General features: G+C 38.8%; 1 protein-coding gene across 3 annotated transcripts in view; it reads right to left on the bottom strand.

The window, feature by feature from the left end:
- lhx6 (LIM homeobox 6) overlaps positions 1–15,326 on the bottom strand; it is a 28,928-nt gene extending 13,602 nt beyond the window's left edge. The window contains exons 1-4 of one of the 3 annotated variants that reach the window (XM_037547021.1): positions 14,926–15,326; positions 12,891–13,027; positions 10,762–10,911; positions 9,708–9,829 (exon numbers count right to left, since the gene is read on the bottom strand). In XM_037547021.1, the coding sequence (XP_037402918.1) occupies positions 9,708–9,829; positions 10,762–10,911; positions 12,891–12,893 (275 nt within the window). In that variant the 5' untranslated portion in view covers positions 12,894–13,027; positions 14,926–15,326. Of the gene's footprint in view, positions 1–9,707; positions 9,830–10,761; positions 10,912–12,890; positions 13,156–14,925 lie in introns of those variants that run through there. The other 2 variants (XM_037547023.1, XM_037547022.1) reach the window with 2 other exon arrangements.
- Between the last annotated feature and the right edge of the window lie 4,524 nt (positions 15,327–19,850).

Genomic DNA, 19,850 nt, shown 5'->3' with positions numbered 1-19,850 from the left:
TCTAAAATGCAAGGGAGCGTGGCTAAAATAAGGCTCCGGCTACACACTACAATTCTGTGTTTTGGTAGTGACATGAAAACGTGGGCAGCGTTATTTGAAAAAAGTTTAAATAATTTAAAATTAAACCCATGAAAAATCTAAAGTTTTAAAATTCACTTTAAAAGAAATCAAAAAGATCTTTTCAAAAAATATGTATAAAAATGTTTAAATGAAGGGGTTTAAGTTTGGGACAGACACTTCAAGAGTAAGTACTGTATAAATTATAATTTCACATATAATTATCTTATTACTATCTCAGTGTCTTGGGTTGAAACAGATCATAACATACTCCTTGTAAATTTGTGAAGTCTGAATACTTTACAAATAAATTTGCAATGAATGAAAAATGACCACAGTTTGGTAGAATGGTCCATATAATATTGGTGCGTCTAACAGTGTACTTGGCAACCAGTGTAGTTTAATTAAATTTAAATGTGAGAGTATTTAAATAATATTATTCAGAAAAAAAATCTGTTTAATCTGTATCCCATTTTTACCACCACCCACAGCCACCTAAAGAGAGCTGCAATAGTGGTTAAAATCCAGCTTACTGCATATTTGCTCAATACAGCTACATACAAAGCCTGAAAGCACCATGGAGGTTTGCAAAGCCACTTTTGTGTATTTTACTAACCATATTCTGACAGCGTCATTCTAGATAAAGAATACAACATCTGCGTAATGATGCATTTCAGAGGATTGTTTGGAAAGAGACGTGGAACCCTGCTGAAATCTCTTCATGGCATCTTGCCTACCTTTCAGAAATGCATTTTCTTAAAAAAAAGAAGGGGGATTTATGCAATATGTCTGATTGTACTTCCTGGAGTTTGCTCTGGATTTGCTTCTGTCCTGCAGATTGTAGCTTGCCAAGGGAAAGTCCTGAATCCTCAAAGCATTCCAAGCCTAAATCTGCAGACTAATTCAGCTACAGGACTAAATGGGACAAGGCAGCAGGCTTAATCTTGTGGCTCTTCTCTAATCTAGAACAAATCTGGGGACTGTTTGCTCTTGGATTTCACCAACGGTGTGCTCAAAGAGAGAGTAGATCACCTGGGCTTTGGGGCCGCTATACAACTTACTATGTTTTAAGGAGGTAGAAAAACATTTTGGAGCAGAATAATTTTCCATCTTCCACATTTGACATTAACTGCATCTTGAATAGTACAAACTTTCACTAAAAGGTTCTCATGTGCTGGTTGGAAGCTTCCTTATAGAGATAAGCATCAATGGAAAGTAGACGTAACCACACATAAGTTATTCCACTAAAACGCCTCTCCACATCAGATTTGACTCTAGGCCTGCTCACCTCTGCTCGCTTCTAAATTGCAGTGGAGCCTCCGGTGTGTGAAGCAGAGTGAACAGAGGGTTTTTCTGAGTGAGCGGTTTACCTCCTCTCCCTCGTCCTTTTCTCAAAAGACATTCCTTATGAAAATTTAGTGCACATTAGTACATGTCTAAAGTGTACCATTAAGCTCATACGGTAGATCATACTGCACTGAAAATACAGTCTGCAGAAAAGTTTGCTATCCATGCACTTGTTCTGTTTTTAGTGCTTAACATATTCAGTGTTTTAGGTTTTATTAGTATACTAAACATATACTTCAATTTATATCTCTTCATCAAAGCAAACTGTGTAGTTCTCTGATTTGAGTGTACTGCAATTGTTTTGTCACTGTCAAAAACAAACATGCAACTATTTTATTGTTTTATTTTTTATTATCTAAAAACAGCAGTTGTCCTTCTTATTTTGTGAAATATTTATAATAATGAAACTGCCTGTAATAAAATATTTTTATATATTAAAATTTTAATATATATAAAATTTAAAATTTTTAATATATATATGTGAACTGTTATTTTTTTTAAAGACCCCTTTATCTATAATTGTTATAATTAATAACAACAATAATAATGTGCAGATACATAGTAAGAAAGTAACTAAATATATAATAGTTGTGCCATATTATTTTATAGTATATTAGTAGTACTACAAATACAGATATTTGAACACACCTGGTTAAATGACCTGCTTTGTTGATTTAAGTAAACTTAAGTAAACAAATTTTGAAAAGTAAATTTTAGTGAATAGTTTCTATTTGTTTACTGAGTTTTTTTTATATTTTATTTCATTATATTAAATATATCTAAATGTACTTGAGGTTTATGCATACACATTTTTACACATTTTATATATAATCATGAATATGTATAGATGTACTTTCATATATATATATATATATATATATATATATATATATATATATACACATAAGGGAAAAAACATGAGTCCTGAAAAATCCCTGCAGTCCTCTCAGGTTCCCCTGGCCTTCTGTCCCGCTCTCTGGGCTTCTCTGATTAGCAGCCTCTCTCCAGCTTCCTGTGTGGCCCTCTGCTCATGCTTCTGAGGCTGTTTTGTTGTTTTTTTTTTTTTTTTTACTCAGCCCAACATGGGGTAGGTACAGCCTCTGCTCTGTCCTGTTCCCTCCACACAAATCCAACCCCCCCCAGCTGAGAGTAAACCCACTCTGATTTCCTGCAATTACACTCGATTAGAGCAGCTGTCAGTCTGGCACAGATGAGAGACTGACACAAACACGACATCCATCTCCTGCCTTTTTTTTCCTGCCAGACACTATGATTCTGCTCAGAGATGGAAAACGCATAGCTGTACTCCACAGCAAATCAGATTATAGGCTAGTGCTGCTTGTTCAAATCCTCTAGACCTTCAATACAGCTAAAGCAGCCTCCTAGATTAGAGTTACAGCAGCCTCCAGTGTGCAACGTAGGTGTTAATTTGACACTAGTGATTTTGCAAGGCAGGAGATCAGTGAGACCTTTGACAAATGTATGACATTATTATGGAAAATATTCAGTCTGCCCCGCTTACACAATCTCTGCTCACTGTATCCTGCCACAGGCCCCCCGAGGGGCCGCTTGAATGTCATTTTAGTTTCAGATTAAATGCAGATGATTTTAGACGCTGCTTCGTTCTCCTGCCTCTCTTGGTTTCAGTAAAGATAATGCTAACATGAATTGTGCGTCACTGTAGTGGTCACAAATCATTTCCATTCCATGCGGTCACTACTAATGACATACAACTCAAGTAAACCAAGGCTCACATGCACATACGTGATGATATGATGCTAAACGAGACCCTTCATACACAGAAGAAGCTTCGGTGGTACATGAAGTCCTATACGTTCGGCTTGGTGAAAGAATAATCACACTTCGTTTTGGTGATACCTTGTAGCTTAACAGAGGCTTCATATTGTTGACAAACTATCTGGTGAAGCTCAATAGCATTAGGTTTATGATTAAGGTTAGGCCTTAGGTTCAGCTTGCGTGCATTAGGTTTAAGGTTAAGGAAGTCTTAAATTTGACATTTTTTAGCTGTGCTGAAAAAAGGAAAACAACAGCAACAACAACAAAAGTATCTCCAAAATGGTAACTTTTCAGGAAAGGAAAAAATCTAATTTACACAATTTTCCACTTGTGACCACATGTGGTCAATCAATCAGTCAATAGGCACCCAATTTTTTACCATAAATACATCCTCAAAACTTCCCTTAACCACATCCAGGGCTTCATTAAGGCTGTGCTTGCTTGTTACTGTGGTTTAGGGCAAAATATGACTTACTGTGAACAAAACTTCACCGTGTAGCAGTGGCAGCCACTTCAGACAACAACAAAAAAAGATTTTGGTGACTATTGACTTCTGGTGATGCTTAGCACCATTAGCCTCACAGCTTCACTGCTAAACTAAGGAAGCAAAATAGGACGCCATACATGTCTTTGCTGATGGACTAGATCTGTGGAAAAAAGTGTACATTTATTTATTTATTTATTTGCCATGCCATTTCTTTAAAGACAAAACATCAACAGTGGACCAATAAAATAAGAGCTACCATACCATTTAACTGGTATAAACAGAACTCTCTACTGAAAGGTTCTTGAGGAAACCAAAAATGGCTCTATGGCATAGTACCAAAGAACTCTTCATATTTTATAGCATGTCTCTGTTTGGTTCTGTTTGGTATTACACTGTTGTTCATGCAGAGAGTTCTCTATATGCACCATGGGTTTGAGGTAAATTAAGGGCAGAACAAATATCCAAAAGGCATCTACAGCAAACCTAAAAACATACAATGTTATAAAATAATGTAGAACCTTTACATTGTTTTATTGTGTTCTTTAAAAGGCCCATGTCACAGCAAACCACATTTGTCCTTACTTCTTATTAATTAAGTTTAAAATAGTATATAAACACTGTTAAAGGTTCAGATAACTACCATTCCTTGCCCAGCCCATGAACAATTGTCTGCATTTTAAATGAGTTGTTTTTATGTCACAAAAACTCACTTTAAACTAATTTTAAATGCACTTTCATATATCTCCTTATTCAGCTGAGGACAGCTTAGCCCATAGTGTTTGAGCCTGGGCTGCTTTTTGATCCAGACACAATACAGGGCAGCCAGTCATAACAGACCTCATTTATGTACCAGTCTTAAAGAGACAGTAACACAAACAGTCTGTTAAAAAGAAGTTAGACAAAGTCTGAGGTGAACCTCAACAAAGGCCATGTAAACGCAAAAAAATTGAAAGATTTAAAATGTTAATATAATAAACGTTTTTCATGCTTGCACAACATATTTTTTAAAAATGGCCCTTTTTTAATAATGTATGTCTTTAGGTATATTTAGTCGCTGTAACACTGGCAGCTTTGCCCCACATTGCTCCTGTATCTTCATTAAGGAGATATTTCTCAGTGGCAGCTTTGATTTTTGAACCCAGCACACAGACAGAGAGCCCTCTATATGACTTCAATGTAACAGAATTTGCCTTCAAAAATTATGCTCATAACGGGCACCGTGGACTGTGCTAATTATAAATCTCGGCACGGTCGCGTCATATCAGGTTGCTCTCTAAACCAGTCGTGCTCTAAAAGTGTTCTTTCACCAGAAAAGTCACAATTTTAAATTTGCAAGTGAAAAGCTTTTCAGACCACTGAATCGTACACTTTGGCAAGGCTAATCCATGAAGCAGTTTCTATGCTGGCAAATGCAGCCTTTTACTGCTACTAAGTCAGACAATCAGGGCAAATATGAAGGGAAATTCCTCTTTAAGTATGGCCTTTTTTTGGAAGTGCCTTGTATACATGCTGCTATATCTGTTCATCAGAAGATCTTTATCACCTGAACAGAGAAAAACTGCAGTATGATTTCATTGCCACTGGACAAAACACACAAACATGCCTCTTACAGCAAGCTTTACTGGGCTACCAGGCTCCTGACTCCTTGACAACCTGAAACTATTACAGCCCCCTTTTTGCCTTGTCTGCATGAATATCTTATACGGTCAATCACTGTTTTGCCTCTGGCAATGTTCTCATGATGCAATGATATACAAGGCCCCCATACACACAAGTACTATATATATATGTACACTCATTTCTTATGAGCTCTGTTTGGCAGTTATGATAATAACAAGTCAACATGGCTGCTTTCTTTTTCCCTAAGAAACAAAATATGCCCACTTGTCTACTTTTTTGCACAAGAAGCAAAACAAATCTTTGTTAATTATTCAAGGTCTGTAAAGAAATAGTGAAAGTAATACAGATAATATAATCCCTCAAACAGAATGAACATGCAATACTGTGCAAAAATCATGGCCATCTTTATGCATTTTATTTCCAGTCAAAATGGACTTTAAATATTAGAGTGTTCATTTTTCAGGAGAAACCTCTGAGGAGATTAGTTATAAAACAATGCACCTTGAAGGAAAAAAAACATTTCCAAAATTAGAGTTATGACTGGAGTTAATGATGAAAACTACAGAGAAAACAGGCCTAACAACCATGCAAGACCTGCTAGACCAAAAAAAAACATCCCCCTCAGATAAACAGCACTTAAAGCTTTCATCTTTGAGGGAGAGGAGAAAATCAAGCTGCTTCAGATTTTTACAAATCCGCACCCATCTTTCCACTGTGAGAAGACAACTCAGCGCCATGAGTCTGAAAGGATGTGTAACTGTCAAGAAGCCTCACTGAGAAAAATTTGCAAATCAATCAAAGAAGCTGCTAGTGTTCTCAGAACAATGGACTGGCCACCCCAGAGTCCAGACCTCAATATCTCTGAAAGTGAAGCTGAAAATGCTAAACTAACTTCTAAGACTGATTTTTGGAGGTGTGGAAAAAAACATCCCTGCAGATTTCCCTGGAAAACTGAAAGCAAGAAAGTAAGCAAAGGGCAGACACACTGAACACTGAAAGCTAGTTAGTGTGATTATAAATAAATAGTTGTCCAGTCTTCTGATTTTCTGCTTAATACATGTTTTCTGTTTTTGTTGCTGATGCTGAAAAAAGAATGGCTCGTACTGAATGCCTGTTTTGCCTGGAAATGAAATAAATGACTTTTGCACAGTACTGTATTTATAGAGCAAAGTGTAGTGCATGCTGTAAAGACTAAAGGTAATTTCTAAAGAGTATTTCTGCGCTGAAGTAGATATCAGATGACCTACAACCCACTGGAGACACAATGCTATCTCAGTCTCACTGTTATCTCGGTAAACACTTTCCTGATAATGTCTAATTTGTATTTACACACTGAGAGAAAATTGCTGCTTTCCCTTTTCCCATGTCTCCTTCAGAAGAGATGGATATTTGCAGCCTGAGTTAGACACAAAACATGAAGAAAGGGAGCAGCTTTTACTCCCGACGCGATACGTATCCGGCAACAAAATGCCCTCACAAGAACTCTCTGGCCTTGACTGCCGCCATCCGCCCCGACACTTCTGCCTTTCTCCGCACAACAATACATCTGCACAGATGTGTGCAGGAGTCATCCAGAGCGGCCCCGGAGCCCCAGCATTGATACCCCCATCATGTGAAGCATCACTTCAGATTATTGGCCCCTAAAGCCGAAAACAAACGTCCTCCTCGAGCGCGGGATCAGCTCGACAAAAAAAGGGGGCCAGTCACTTCACACCGCCGTGAATGAACGAGGAAGGCAGGCCAATATCCTTCTGCTATTCAGAGTCTGTGCTGAGTGCCCTGCAATCACACCCTCGCATCCTGAACACGATCACACGCATCCTTCACTCAGTACCCCACACATTACAGCAGTGTCAAAGAGCCTGAGGGGAACATGCACAAATGACAGTACAAATCACCTTTATCTTCTTTATCAGATTACAAGCAAGCTGTGTGAGCAATTAGGATATGGTCTCTTTTATGGGATACTGACACTATGATGGAAAACTATTTTTATTCGTACAATTTGCATTTTTCAGGTAATCTATTATACCTATTATATATCCATTATACAGACATTTATGAAGGAATAATAGATACATAACTACCAATGACTATTAATACCACTTTTAGAATATCATTTTTCTAAGATGCTGATGTTTATAAAGACCCTCATATAAAATCAGGGACACATTTTTGCATTTCCATACTACTTTAATTCAGGTAGCAAGCACCTAAATGAACTATGACTATTAGGATATGACTTCCATTATGAGATTGTGATATTCATAAATGCCACCATATATGATTAAGCACTTATTTTATGTTTTTGGAAGACATTTATAGCTTTAATTCAGGTATAAAGCAAAGCTAAATGAACTAACAAGCTGGATACTGATATTCAAGAAGGCATATACATATTCCTGTACATATATTTGGCATGTAGTTTGCATGTAACAGTTAAAGCCGCATAAACAATACAGTCTTCATGATGGGACACCTGTGTTGCTAGAGGCCTTTCCAGATAAACAGGGACGTATTTACATTTAATTTTTGAAAGCCATTTATTGCTTCAGTTTACAAACACCCAAGCTGCACGAGTAATAGTATTAGGGCATATTCTTTCTTACAGGATAGTGGTATTTATCAAGGCCCTCAAACGTAAACAGTGTCATAGCATTTATTTGCCTTTTTCTAAACCATTTGTGATCTGAACACTGATAATAAGCTAAATATACACCATTATTATTAGGATATAACTTCCTTAATGGGATTCAGATACGTATGAAGTCACTGACATATTTTCACTGACATGTTCGTAAGCTAATTAATACTGTAGTACTACTGTAGTACAAAAAAAGTAAGCATTGCCACTAAGGACCATTATTATTAGGGCATAATCTCCATTGTGGGATGTTGATATTTATAAGCAGGGTGGTGTTTTGCATTTATTTGCAGTTTTTTAATCTACACATTTAAAAGTAACCAACTCACACACAATTATTTGATGTGCACCTCCAAGTCTAGTCTTTACTATTAATATTATTATTATCATATAATCAGTGCCATGTCTTAAGGTGCAGGATGAATGTCATCTATAAGGCTGCTGCATTCTTACAAGCTATTTATCACTTCAGGTCAGATAAAGAGTGAGCTGTATGAACCATTACTGTTAGAGGACAATGTGCTCCATGAGATATTGGTGTTTATAGAGGCTCTTTTAGGCCACATTTTGCATTTAGTTGCATTTTTGCGAGTCATTTATTATTTTAGTTCAGATAATGAGCCAGCTTTAGAAGTGATCACTGTCAGGGCTGCGCAGTCTCTGTTATGGAGTCTCTGTTATGGAGCCTTTATGTTTATAGAAGCTCTTGTACTTTTTTTTTTTTTTACATTTTTGTAAGCCATTTATTACTTTAATTAAACCAACGAGCAACGTATGTGAACCATAACTACTCTTAACACCTTCATCTTATATCTTATATTCTTTTGTCTTATATTCTTTAACCTCTTAAACTCCCAGGCTTATTACATACTAAGGCTTTTTATTCAGTAACTACAGAGAATAGGTGCAAACTGGTTGAGCTGGTGTTAGGGTGTAGAAGTGTGTATTGAAATGGTGGGCCTGCCAGTGGGCTTTGGCGATTTAAGGGTTTACTTGAAGGTATTACTTGAAGTAAATTTTGAGGCAGATAGGTTCCTTACTTTATTAAGTTAAAACAAGTTAAAACAATTAAGCATTTTTTTACAGTGACAAAGGCCTTTGTACACAAATAGGGGCGTATTCTGAATTTACTTGCATGTTTGCAAGCTATTACACCTTAATTCTGTATATATGTGAGGTGATTAGTCTACTCCAAACATTCCTCCACATATAAGCATATAAGCAAGAGGAGAAGGCTCAGCTTCGGCCCCACACCGCATTTACTGCATTTTGGGGAGAAAAAAAAACAATGCAGAACATCAGCTTTAGTCCTAGCAGTGTCAGTGAGCAAGGCCACAATCTGCAGCAACCAGATAAACAGTAAAAATCCAGCTGTTTATGCAGCGACAGCCACAAGAATCCTGCAAGTGCTTTCTGCCTCAAAAACACACCTACTTTCATAGATGAAATAACAAACACCAATTTTTATACATACAACACAGACACTGCACTCCACTTTCAGCAAATCTCCTCCTCAGATTCACTAAAGCAACATCTGAAGCACATCTACACCACCCTGACACACCTCCCAGCAGCCTTTCTGACTCACACTCTGAAGGATAAAATAAGTAGTAAGGAGAAAAGATGAAAACAAAAGCCCAGAGATGGAGACATGCTCCATCAGCCTCTCACTGAGCTGCAGTGACTTTATGAGAGACAGTAAAGCTGTTAGTTTCCCAGTTCTGCGTTTTAGATGAAGTGAAAAACTTACCCTACCTGAAATAATCCATCTTACAGAAGATTTCCTTATTTTTGATGTAGCAGCTGCTGTGCTGACGCAGAGAGGTTCTGCACACAGAACACTCCAGACACCTCACGTGCCAGATTAGATTATTCACCTGAGGGGGAAAAAACAACAAATAATGAAAAATTATTATGATGATGATTATTATTATTATTATGATCATTTTTATATACTTGGCTAATTGTGTATATTCCGGTTTCCAAACCCATTTATAATTTTTGCTACTTAAAGTATTTTTTCAAAGCTTTATTTTTAGCTTCTTTTTTATTCACGTTTTTCGAGCTGTATTTCAGTAAAATTATGTTCCTCGCTTTTTTCCTTCGAGTCACTGCAGTTGTTTTTATACGTTTAATTCGTTTCAGCTTTAGCGTTTTAGCTTTAGCTTTACTGTCAGTTGTCTCTCATTTCCAGCACAAAATATTTTACAGTTTATTTATTTATTCATTTACTTTCTTACTGCACCGGAAATGCTCAGTCCAGAACGAATCTTCCCTCAAATAATATATTTATAATTTGTTATTTTATTATTTAATTGACTTTATTGAGCTGCTCGTATTTAAACACGTTAAATATCTCTTTAACCGTCATCAGCGCGTCAGTGAATAACATGCATATATGATAAATTGTGTAAATGTGGAGTTCATGTTTTAGTTATAGATAATAATAATAATAATAATAATAATAATAATGACAATAATAATAATAATGATGACAATTATAATAATAATAATAATAATAATAAGAAGAAGAAGAAGAAGAAGAAGGAAAATAATTGTCCTGTACAAATCAGTACGTCTAATAATAATAAAAAAATAATAATAATAAATAACAGGTAAAATAGAATGATATATAATAAATAATAACGTAGAATACTTTATAATAATAATATAATACTGTGTAATAATTGTGTGTGGCGGTCCTGTAAATCAGCCCGCGCCGTTAAACAAACGTATAAATAAAATGCGGAAAGTCTGAGAGCTGTTTGCGCGCGCCCGAGTCCCCACATTAGCGCGGGCCGTTATTTACCTTCAGCAGGTATCTGTCCAGGATCTCGAGGCCGCAGCTCGCGCACACGTTCCTGCTGGAGGAGGAGGCGCTGGAGGGAGGAGAGGAGGGGGAGGAGGAGGGGGAGGGGGAGCGGGGGGGCTCCCTCTGAGAATCACTGTCACAACGGGACTGCAGGGGGGCACAAAACAAAATACACACATATCACATTTTATATGTACCTAGCGTGCACGTGCACTGGCGGATAGACAGGTAAACATGTAGAGACACAGACACGGGCACTGAAACATTACAGCTTTAACAGAAGAACACAAGAAATAATAAAAATAACAAATAAAAAAGGAAACGTGTGCGCGCGCGTTAGAAGCTCGCGCCCTGTGTTGGGGCGAAATCTGTCTCGCGCTCGTTTGGCGTTCATGTCGTTTTCTGCAGTTTTAATTACTTAAAAATGTGGACGTTATAAGAACATCTAATCTGGAGCAACGAGAAGACTAATAATAATAATAATAATAATAATAATAATAATAATAATAATAAAGGACGGGGCAATGAAGCCTAAATCTACACTAACATATAAAAAACCTAAAAACTGATCTTTTCAGCGTGATGGAGGACGGACTGAATTAAAGGCAGCATCTATCAGCGGAGGAGCTGAAGATCAGCAGCTCTGTCTGCTCTGCTGTGTTTTAGGTGAAAATAAAAGGCCAACGCTCCAGAATGAGGGGGCGATCAGCAGCGACGCAGGATGAGATTAAAGCCCTCCAAATCAGCCCCTCAGAAACAGAGATCAGCGAGTCACTTTCAGATCGATCGCAGTTCAGCGAACAGATGTACGTCTGCAGGTTTAGAGGCCACTACAGCAGGAGATGAAGCTCCAGTAAAGGCCTGTTACACTTCATTCCACTGAACACGAACGGAATAAAGCGCCGCTTTCTGCAGGCGGGGGCAAAAGGGCGCAAACAGCCGGTAAACGCGATCGCCTTGAATGACACAGTAACAACATCGGCCACCTTCTAACTGCGCCTCAGATTGACTAGATCAGCAGCTCGTGCGCGTCTGAAACGCTCAAAGCCTCCACTTTAGACACAAGTGACTGAGAAATGGTCTGAACGTTTCACTGCCAGCTGTTCTGATTTACACATCTGTATATTAGCATGGCTTTCTCTCTAGGGATAAATGCGAGCTGCAGTACAGGGCGGAGTGTTACTGCAGCAGACTGCGGCTCAAAGGCGCTAAATCTGCTCGCACGGGTAAAAAAAAATAGTGAGAGTAAAGCCCCTCGCGCGTGCTGGAGGTCTGGGGGGCTGGAATCAGCGCCGCACGATGCAGACACAGATCTGATCTACTCTTAACACATTTACCGACAGCGATTTTAAACACTTATAGCGAGCATCAAACTGCGCTTTTGCGCCCTATGCACGACTAAAAATATTCAAATAAAATTTGTGTTTGAAAACTGATTTGGTAAAGGCAATAGTTCTGCTTAGAACCATGGGTGAAATGGTTCTTCAGATTGAAGGAGAACGTGTTGAAAATGGTTAGCACCATATAGCACCAAACAGGGCTCTGCTACTCTATACAAGCTTGACATCGCAACAACAACAGAACCATTTTTGGTGCTATATAGAACCATTTCACCAGGCAAAAAAGCATGATAGAACTTATGGTTCTAAGTAGAACCATAACAGTTATTTGAGAGCTCTTTTTTAAAGTAAGTAAAACTCCGTCGGACTTTGTTGTTTTTAAATGTGGAGGAACTTTAAAAGCTTTAATAGTTTTTTTTTCAACTTGGACGCTTCAATTTTAAGCCCGTTCATAATACAAACGCACGCTGAAGCGCAAAATAAAGCGCTATTTTTAATAAACTGCGCAAAAGTGCGCTAAACCAGCGCTACGAGTCTCTCGCTGAAGGTCCAGCTGGAGAAGTAAAAGCGCTGCGCAAAAGAAGAAGGAAATGTCGAGCATTAATGAGCACAAAACCGCTGCGTTCACTTGAGAAGGACGAAAAGTCCCAAACTCGCACGTGCACAGCGTTCGCGAGACTGCGTTAAAAACAAGCGGAAGGAAAAGGAAAGAAACAGCAGAAGGAGAGAAAGAAAGAGAGCCAACATTCCCTCCCGCATGCAGGAACGCGCCCCATCGGCTCTTACCATGTCCAGTCCGCGCCGCGTCCTCCGCTCGGAGCCGGAGAGTGCGTGTGCGCGCGCCTCCTGCGTGTGCGTATGTGGGTGCGTGTGCGGAGGTGCGTGCGCGCGCGCGCGCGTGCGTGTGTGCGGGCGCAGATCACCTAGAAAAAAAGCCACAGGATGGGAACTGGTGAGTCCATGGCAGGGGCTTTATAGCGGCTCAAAACAATAAAAGCCCCCCAAAACTCGTTTAAGCCGCGCGCTGGAGAGCTGATCATCATTAAGCCACATCAATCTAGCTCTGATTTTTTTTTCCTCCCTCTTCTTCTTCTTCTTCTTCTTCTTCTTCTTCGTCGTCGTCCTCTTCTTCCTCTTTTTTCCCCTCATCTCACCCCACCACCCCCTCCCCTCCAACACACACTTACACACTTAACCCCCAATGCCTCTTTGGATAATCGCATTTCCACGCAATCCAAAGAGAGCTGAAAAGATGCAGGGGAGGGGGGAGGGGGGGTAAATAAAAAGAATAAACTACCTGCAATTACAAATAGCTCGCAAATGCTCCTATAAGAGGAGCTCGGAGTGTCAATTTCAGCTGTCAGTCAGAGAAAAGAGCCAGAGACCCCCCCCCACACACACACACACCCCAACACCCCCCCCTTCTCGTTCCCTTTAAAAGAATTGCAAATTTGATTTTTTTAATGGCAGTAATTAAAACCGAATTCTCCCTCTCCCTCTCTCTGCCTCTGTGCGCGCGAGAGCGCTCATAAGCGCGAGACCGAGTCAGATCACATCACTGCAGGCTGAGAAATACCAGCAGACACTCAGATAAACACTTCAACAGGGCTTCAAAGCGTTAACTCTCGAGATTTAGGCTTTATGCAGGTTGGCACAGGTGGCGACTGAGATTGAGACGCCCTGGCGCTGAGGGTGAAGAGGTTTACACTGATTTAACTGCAGGTTTTTTTTTTTAGCAGCTACTTTAGAAACAAATGACTGACAAATGACTGAGACGTGGATGGAGAGCAGCAGTTGGTACTGCGTTAATGGATAAGTGCGTGTAAGGGGTAAATGGCAGCAAAGCAGCGATGCAGTTTAATATCAGAGCTTTAGTCGTTTGTACTGAAGAATATAAGCGTCAAATGCAGTTTAACACCAGCTGTCCAGCAGTTGGCATCGATTAATCCAATGTTAATTGGCTAAATAGCTTTAAATCAGTATAGAGTGAAGTAAATGAGTATTTAGCAGCAGTGCAGTTCAGTAGTAGCTCAGTTTGCACTGAAGTCAAAGAAAGTTAAGTGCAGTTTAGCATTAGTTCTGTATTAGTTTGTAATGAAGTACATTGGTGCTACGTGGCTAAGTGTCTGTAAAGCAGCACTGCAGATTAATACTATAATTCTCTAGCAGTATCTATATAATTCTATTGAATTGGGCGTTAGAGGCATTTAAGCATTAGTTCTTGCAGATTGTGTTGAATAAATCACTGTAGAGTAACATTGCGGTTTAATGTTAGTTTTCTAGCAGTTTATATTGATGTGAATGAGTTAAATGCAGTTTAATTTTAGTTCTCTATCATTTTGTATGAATGTGATTGATAGCTATACAGTTAATTACTAGTTCTCTTCCAGTTTGTGTTGTTGTGACTGAGTTATACAGTTGAAGGTTTCTGTGTCAGTTTGTATTGATGTGATTGATAGTTATACAGTTTAATATTAGTTTTAGGTTTGTATTCTTGTGACTGAGTAACATACAGTTTAATATGAGTTCTCCATCGGTTCCTACTGATGTCTTTGAAGTATACAGTTCAATAATAGTTCTGTCTTAGCTTGCATTGATGTGATTGGTAGTTAAACAGTTTGGTATCAGTTCTCTATCAGTTTGTATTGAAGTAAGTGACTGTTAAATGGCTAAATGCTACAAAGTAGCAGTGCTGCTCATTGTTAGCTCGGCATTGGAGTAGATAGGTGATACATGATGGTACAGATGAACATCACCTCTCCATCAGCTTTGTCTGCTGAGGTTAATAAAAGGCTGCGTGTCTGTTGTGTCGGTTTCTTACCTGTTTAGAGGAGATTCCTTCGGACACAAACTGATTTCCCTCCACCAGCGGGGCCAAAAGCTCATTTTTCCAGAACATGAAAAGGTCCGGAAGAAGATCAGAGGCTTTGTAGGGGTCCTGCTGGAGCAACACAGCTGATCCCGCTCATCCAGACCCGATCAAACCCTGATCAAAACCCGATCACCCCGGTGAAGAGTTTCATCATTCTACTGCTTCTCTTTCTCCTCCAGCCGCTCCTCTCCTCCTCTGCCTCACGATCCACTCCTACGGGGACTTTCTGCGCTCCAAAAACAGCGTTCCCCCCCCCAAAAGCGTTCAAATCGGCTTTAAAAGCCCCAAACTGGGTGCAGTCCGTCCGGCTGAGGGGCGAAGCTGCGCGAGCTCGTTCGGAGCCGGTGGAGGAAAAAAAAACTCTCGTGCACTTTTTCCCCCTCTCTTTTCTTTCTCGCTTTCTTTTTTCTCGCGGAGGGCTGGAATTGCTGACTGCAGGAAGTGGATGAGATGGAGGGGCTGGTAGGCTTTTTCTTTTTCTTTTTTTCTCTTTTCTTTTTTCGCTCTCCGTCTCTTCTTGTCCCGCGAGCTCGGCGGAGGAGTGTGAGGGTGGGACATGCTGTGTGTAAACGTGGATAGAGAGTCTGCTAAACACACAGAGCAGCTAAAATGCATTCAAAATGCTTTTTTTTGTCTTTCCATTCACTTTAAATAGAGCCCAACGCGCGTATTCATCATATTCACCTGATTTATTTAGGATGAAGCGATCAGGACGAACAAAATGACATAAATGGTAAGAGGGACTGTTTCGTGTGTGAATAAAATGCAAAAGTGCAGAAATGCGAAAGAATGGGATGCAGAATAAATGCACGAGCAGCCTGTGAACTGAAGGAAAGCTGCATTAAATAAGCGCAGGAGACTGGAGCGGAAAACACGCGCAGATCTGCACGGAAATTAGAACAGGAGAAGCCTAAAAGTGTGAAGGGGCAGAGAAACAGCGCACAGCAGCGCAGTCAGAGGCCCTGCAGCAGCAGATCTGCGCCCATCAGCTCGCTCAACTGCAGCTACACGTCCGGAAAGAAAAGCTGCACAGTTTCATTGCAGCTTCTGATTCAGCGAGGATGACTGTAAAAATGCAAACAGTTTCTCTTCGCGTTCACATGGCGTTTATAACGCATTCATGTCCATATCTGAGTTCACTGAGTACAGTAGGGATGACAGTAACAATAATAAACGGCATCAACACTGACAGAGAGACATGCTGGAAAAATAAAACAACAAAGAAAGAAACAAATAAACAAAAACACAGTAAGAGTCACAATTCAACAAATTACAAGACAGAAAGATTCTATTCTATTCTATTCTATTCTATTCTTACTACATTTTAAATAGAATTCTAGATTATACTGTTATATTATCTATGCTGTTGTATTCTCTGTCATGTTATAGTATTATATTATTTATATACTATTCCATTATTTTTTATTATTCTATTTCTTTTGAAAGCATCATAATATCTATATTATATGATTCTACTCTATTCCATTCTATATTCTTTTATTTCATGCTATATTATTATATAATTTGTGTTATATTTATTCTGTTATTTTCTATTTAATGATTAGGTTTGTTCTAACAGGGGATGATGGGTGTGGGAGTGAACAGTCAGAGAATCAGCTCTAACAGACTAAACGTTTTATTCTACCGACTTTATTCTGTTATATTATATTATATTATATTATATTATATTATATTATATTATATTATATTATATTATATTATTGATGAGTTTTGTGCTACAGGGGGTAGTGGAGTCAATAGTCAGAGAATCAGTTAGATCAGACTCTGTCAGACTCTATCTGACTTGGTTTTAGTGTAATAGTGTCCATGATGGTACATTATGGTACTAATTGTGCAAATCTGGCTGGTACTAATCTCTCAAAATCGATCAAATCACACGGCAAAAATGCCCGTTATATCACCTATTTTATCATCATGGATCCAGTGTTCTGTCACTGAGTTTTATGGACATTTCAGATCTGTCTGAGGATAAATGTCAGTAATAATTGACTCAGTTCGTGACCAAGCAGAACAAGATCTGATTCATTCCTCTTCCTCAGAATAAACTCAGAGGTCGGACACCAACGGGTTAAATAGGGAGACTAACAGGGTTTAATCAGAGGCGTAGTTGTGATCTTTGAGGTGATGACAGTAAACACAGAGCTGTTTTTTCCTTCAGCTCGTCTCACACCTTAGTTTACTACATCATTAACACGCGCGCGAACCTCCGCTTGATTTCTGCGCGTGAAATGTAAAAGAGGAAATAAAGGCGCGATGAGATTCAGACTGAGAGACCGAGAGCGACCAAAAAGAAAGATTTCAGTTGTTTTGGCTCCTGTGCGGAGATGCTGAACAAACTCAGACCTAATAAAAGCAGAAATGATACGAATAACCAAAAAAAAAGAATAATAACCATTTTATTATTATTATTATTATTATTATTATTATTATTATTATTATATCTGTGTCTGTCTGCTGCTAGTGTGGCCTCTGATTAATCTGTAGTTTAATGTGTAATAACTACCCATCCAATTAGCGCCTCATTTATAAACCCATTTGGGTCCATTAGCATCTCATTTTAATGCCACCGTGTCGCTTTTCTGGGGGGCTTTTTGTTGAAGCCTCAAACCAGCTATTAGGAGCCCTATTTGTTCTTATGGTACAGCTACGGATGGCATTTATAACGCCCCCCCCCCCCTCCGGCCCCACCGTGGGGGCTACCTTTACCCCCTTTATTTTCCCACATTATGAGTTTAGCTGTGAGAAAAAATAAATGAGAGCATCGAGACTTGCGGAGAACTGCGGAGTTCACACTGCATATAATCCCCATAGGAAAGCACTGACCAATGGAATGGGAGCAGCAGCACATGAGCCTAATGGCAGTCACAGTGCCAAGCGTGGGCTAGGAGGGTTTAAAGCCCCCCAGTATTGGGCTGTGGAGCTGTGTTGTCTGGAGTGATGGAGCTCCATCCACCTTTGGGATGATCTGGAGCGACCCAGAACTGATCAACCTCACTAATGGTCTTGTGGCTGAATGCAATCAAACGCTCACAGTAATGTTCGAAAGTCTAGTGTGAAGCCATCCCAGAAACGTCCATTAATGCCTTGTTTGAAAGCTGGAAGAGCACAAACACATTTGTGGGAGATGGAGGGACTCCATTCTTGCCTTGGCTCTGGCGTGATTCATGCACCAACCATGTCTTATTCCTTCCATTATAGCAGCATAAAAGTGCTGTTAACCTTCAGGGCGACCACCCAGGGACCCCTCACACAGGGCAGGTTTTAATTCTGTGCAAAACATTGTATTTATGTGTATTATAGCAATATATCATGTCATAATCAGTAACATTTATTTATAGCCCGTTTTTCCTGTAGTGTGGTAGACGTGATGGACCACTAACTAATGTCCCCAGGGGTCTTAGGGACTACCTAGCAATGCTCCGCCCACAAATGCGTCATTCTTTCAGAGAAACTAATGCTTCAATGACTAAATACAGTGCAGCTGCTACGACCTTTGATTGTGGTAGTATGTACCGAATGAACCCGGTTACGTCACAGAACTAAGGGACATTTAATAAGTCGTGATATAATTTAAAAGACATTTAATAAGTCTTTTGTAATAATGAGACTATGTTGTAAGTTTGCCTTATGACCTTATAATTGATTAATGCTATTTTATGACGGATCCAGTCTCATAATTATTCATATTTATATGAATAATTCATATTTATAATTTGCTATGAGATTTCATAATATTGAAAAGACTTTGACTTGCTATCTTATAAGTGTGACTTCCTATATCGTAATTATAATTTTCAATCTTATAATTCTCAATTAGATTTTGACTCAGTATTTCAGAATTATGACTTTATCCCTCATAATCTCTCATTTATCACTCAGCATCTCAATTATGGGAAAATGTTCTCATTATTATTAAATAGTAAGTTGAGAGCTTAAGTCATATTTATGAGATGCTTAGTCATACTTATGTGATACAAAGCCGTAACTGAGCCATAATTAGGAGGTAATGATTATTATCTGTGTTATGAGACATTATTATGACTTTCTGTGTAGCCTTTTTTTCCCAGGTGGTGGAAACAGGCTTCCATATTTTTATGCATCATTTAAATGTTCAATTTAATCTGGTTATGTTTAACTAATAAAATGCAGAAGCAGCCACATCATATGTGTTTATTATATATAGTTCAGTTCAGAAGAGACAACTGGAGGATGAGTAAAATAACTATGTAAACAAGTGATTCCAGCAGCCAATGGGAAAGAGTTTTACTCAAGACTGTACTGACCAGACACTTATCAATTAAAACTGACAACTCATTGTGTTTCACTAAAACACAACTTAGTTACATGTATTTGTTGAGTAATATCGTTAAGAAAAAACCTAAATCCAACAAGAGAGCATTTTTTAAACATATGTTGTACAAGTTCAAGCTTAATAAAAAAAAAAAAAAAAAACTGCACTTCGATTTATTTAGTTTTGGTACATAGTGCTGCTTTGGCACATGCAAGGCTACCAAGCTGGCCTGCATTAGTGTAGCTAATATAAATCACAAGAAAAAAGTGAAATGTCTACAAAATATAATTTCACATTATACATTTTAAAAGGCCATTGCTGGAATTGAAAGAAACCTTTTCTTACCTCTCTGTTTGAGCGATGAACTGATAGGAGATTGGTCAATAATCCTGTAATCATACTCATTAAATAATATAAATGTTTGACTAAAGGGCCCTTGTCATGGAAAACTGAATTCCTTTCACTTCCTGAAATAAGGCGGTAATATGAGGCGGTATACAAGTTTAAATATGGAAACTAAGCAAAAACCACCTGTATGGATTTCATTGTTTTTGTGATGTCA

Source organism: Pygocentrus nattereri, chromosome 18, assembly GCF_015220715.1.
Source record: "Pygocentrus nattereri isolate fPygNat1 chromosome 18, fPygNat1.pri, whole genome shotgun sequence".
Lineage (NCBI taxonomy): Eukaryota > Metazoa > Chordata > Actinopteri > Characiformes > Serrasalmidae > Pygocentrus > Pygocentrus nattereri.
The sequence above is the reverse complement of the archived record's forward strand: the minus strand, read 5'-3'. Positions and strand labels throughout refer to the sequence as shown.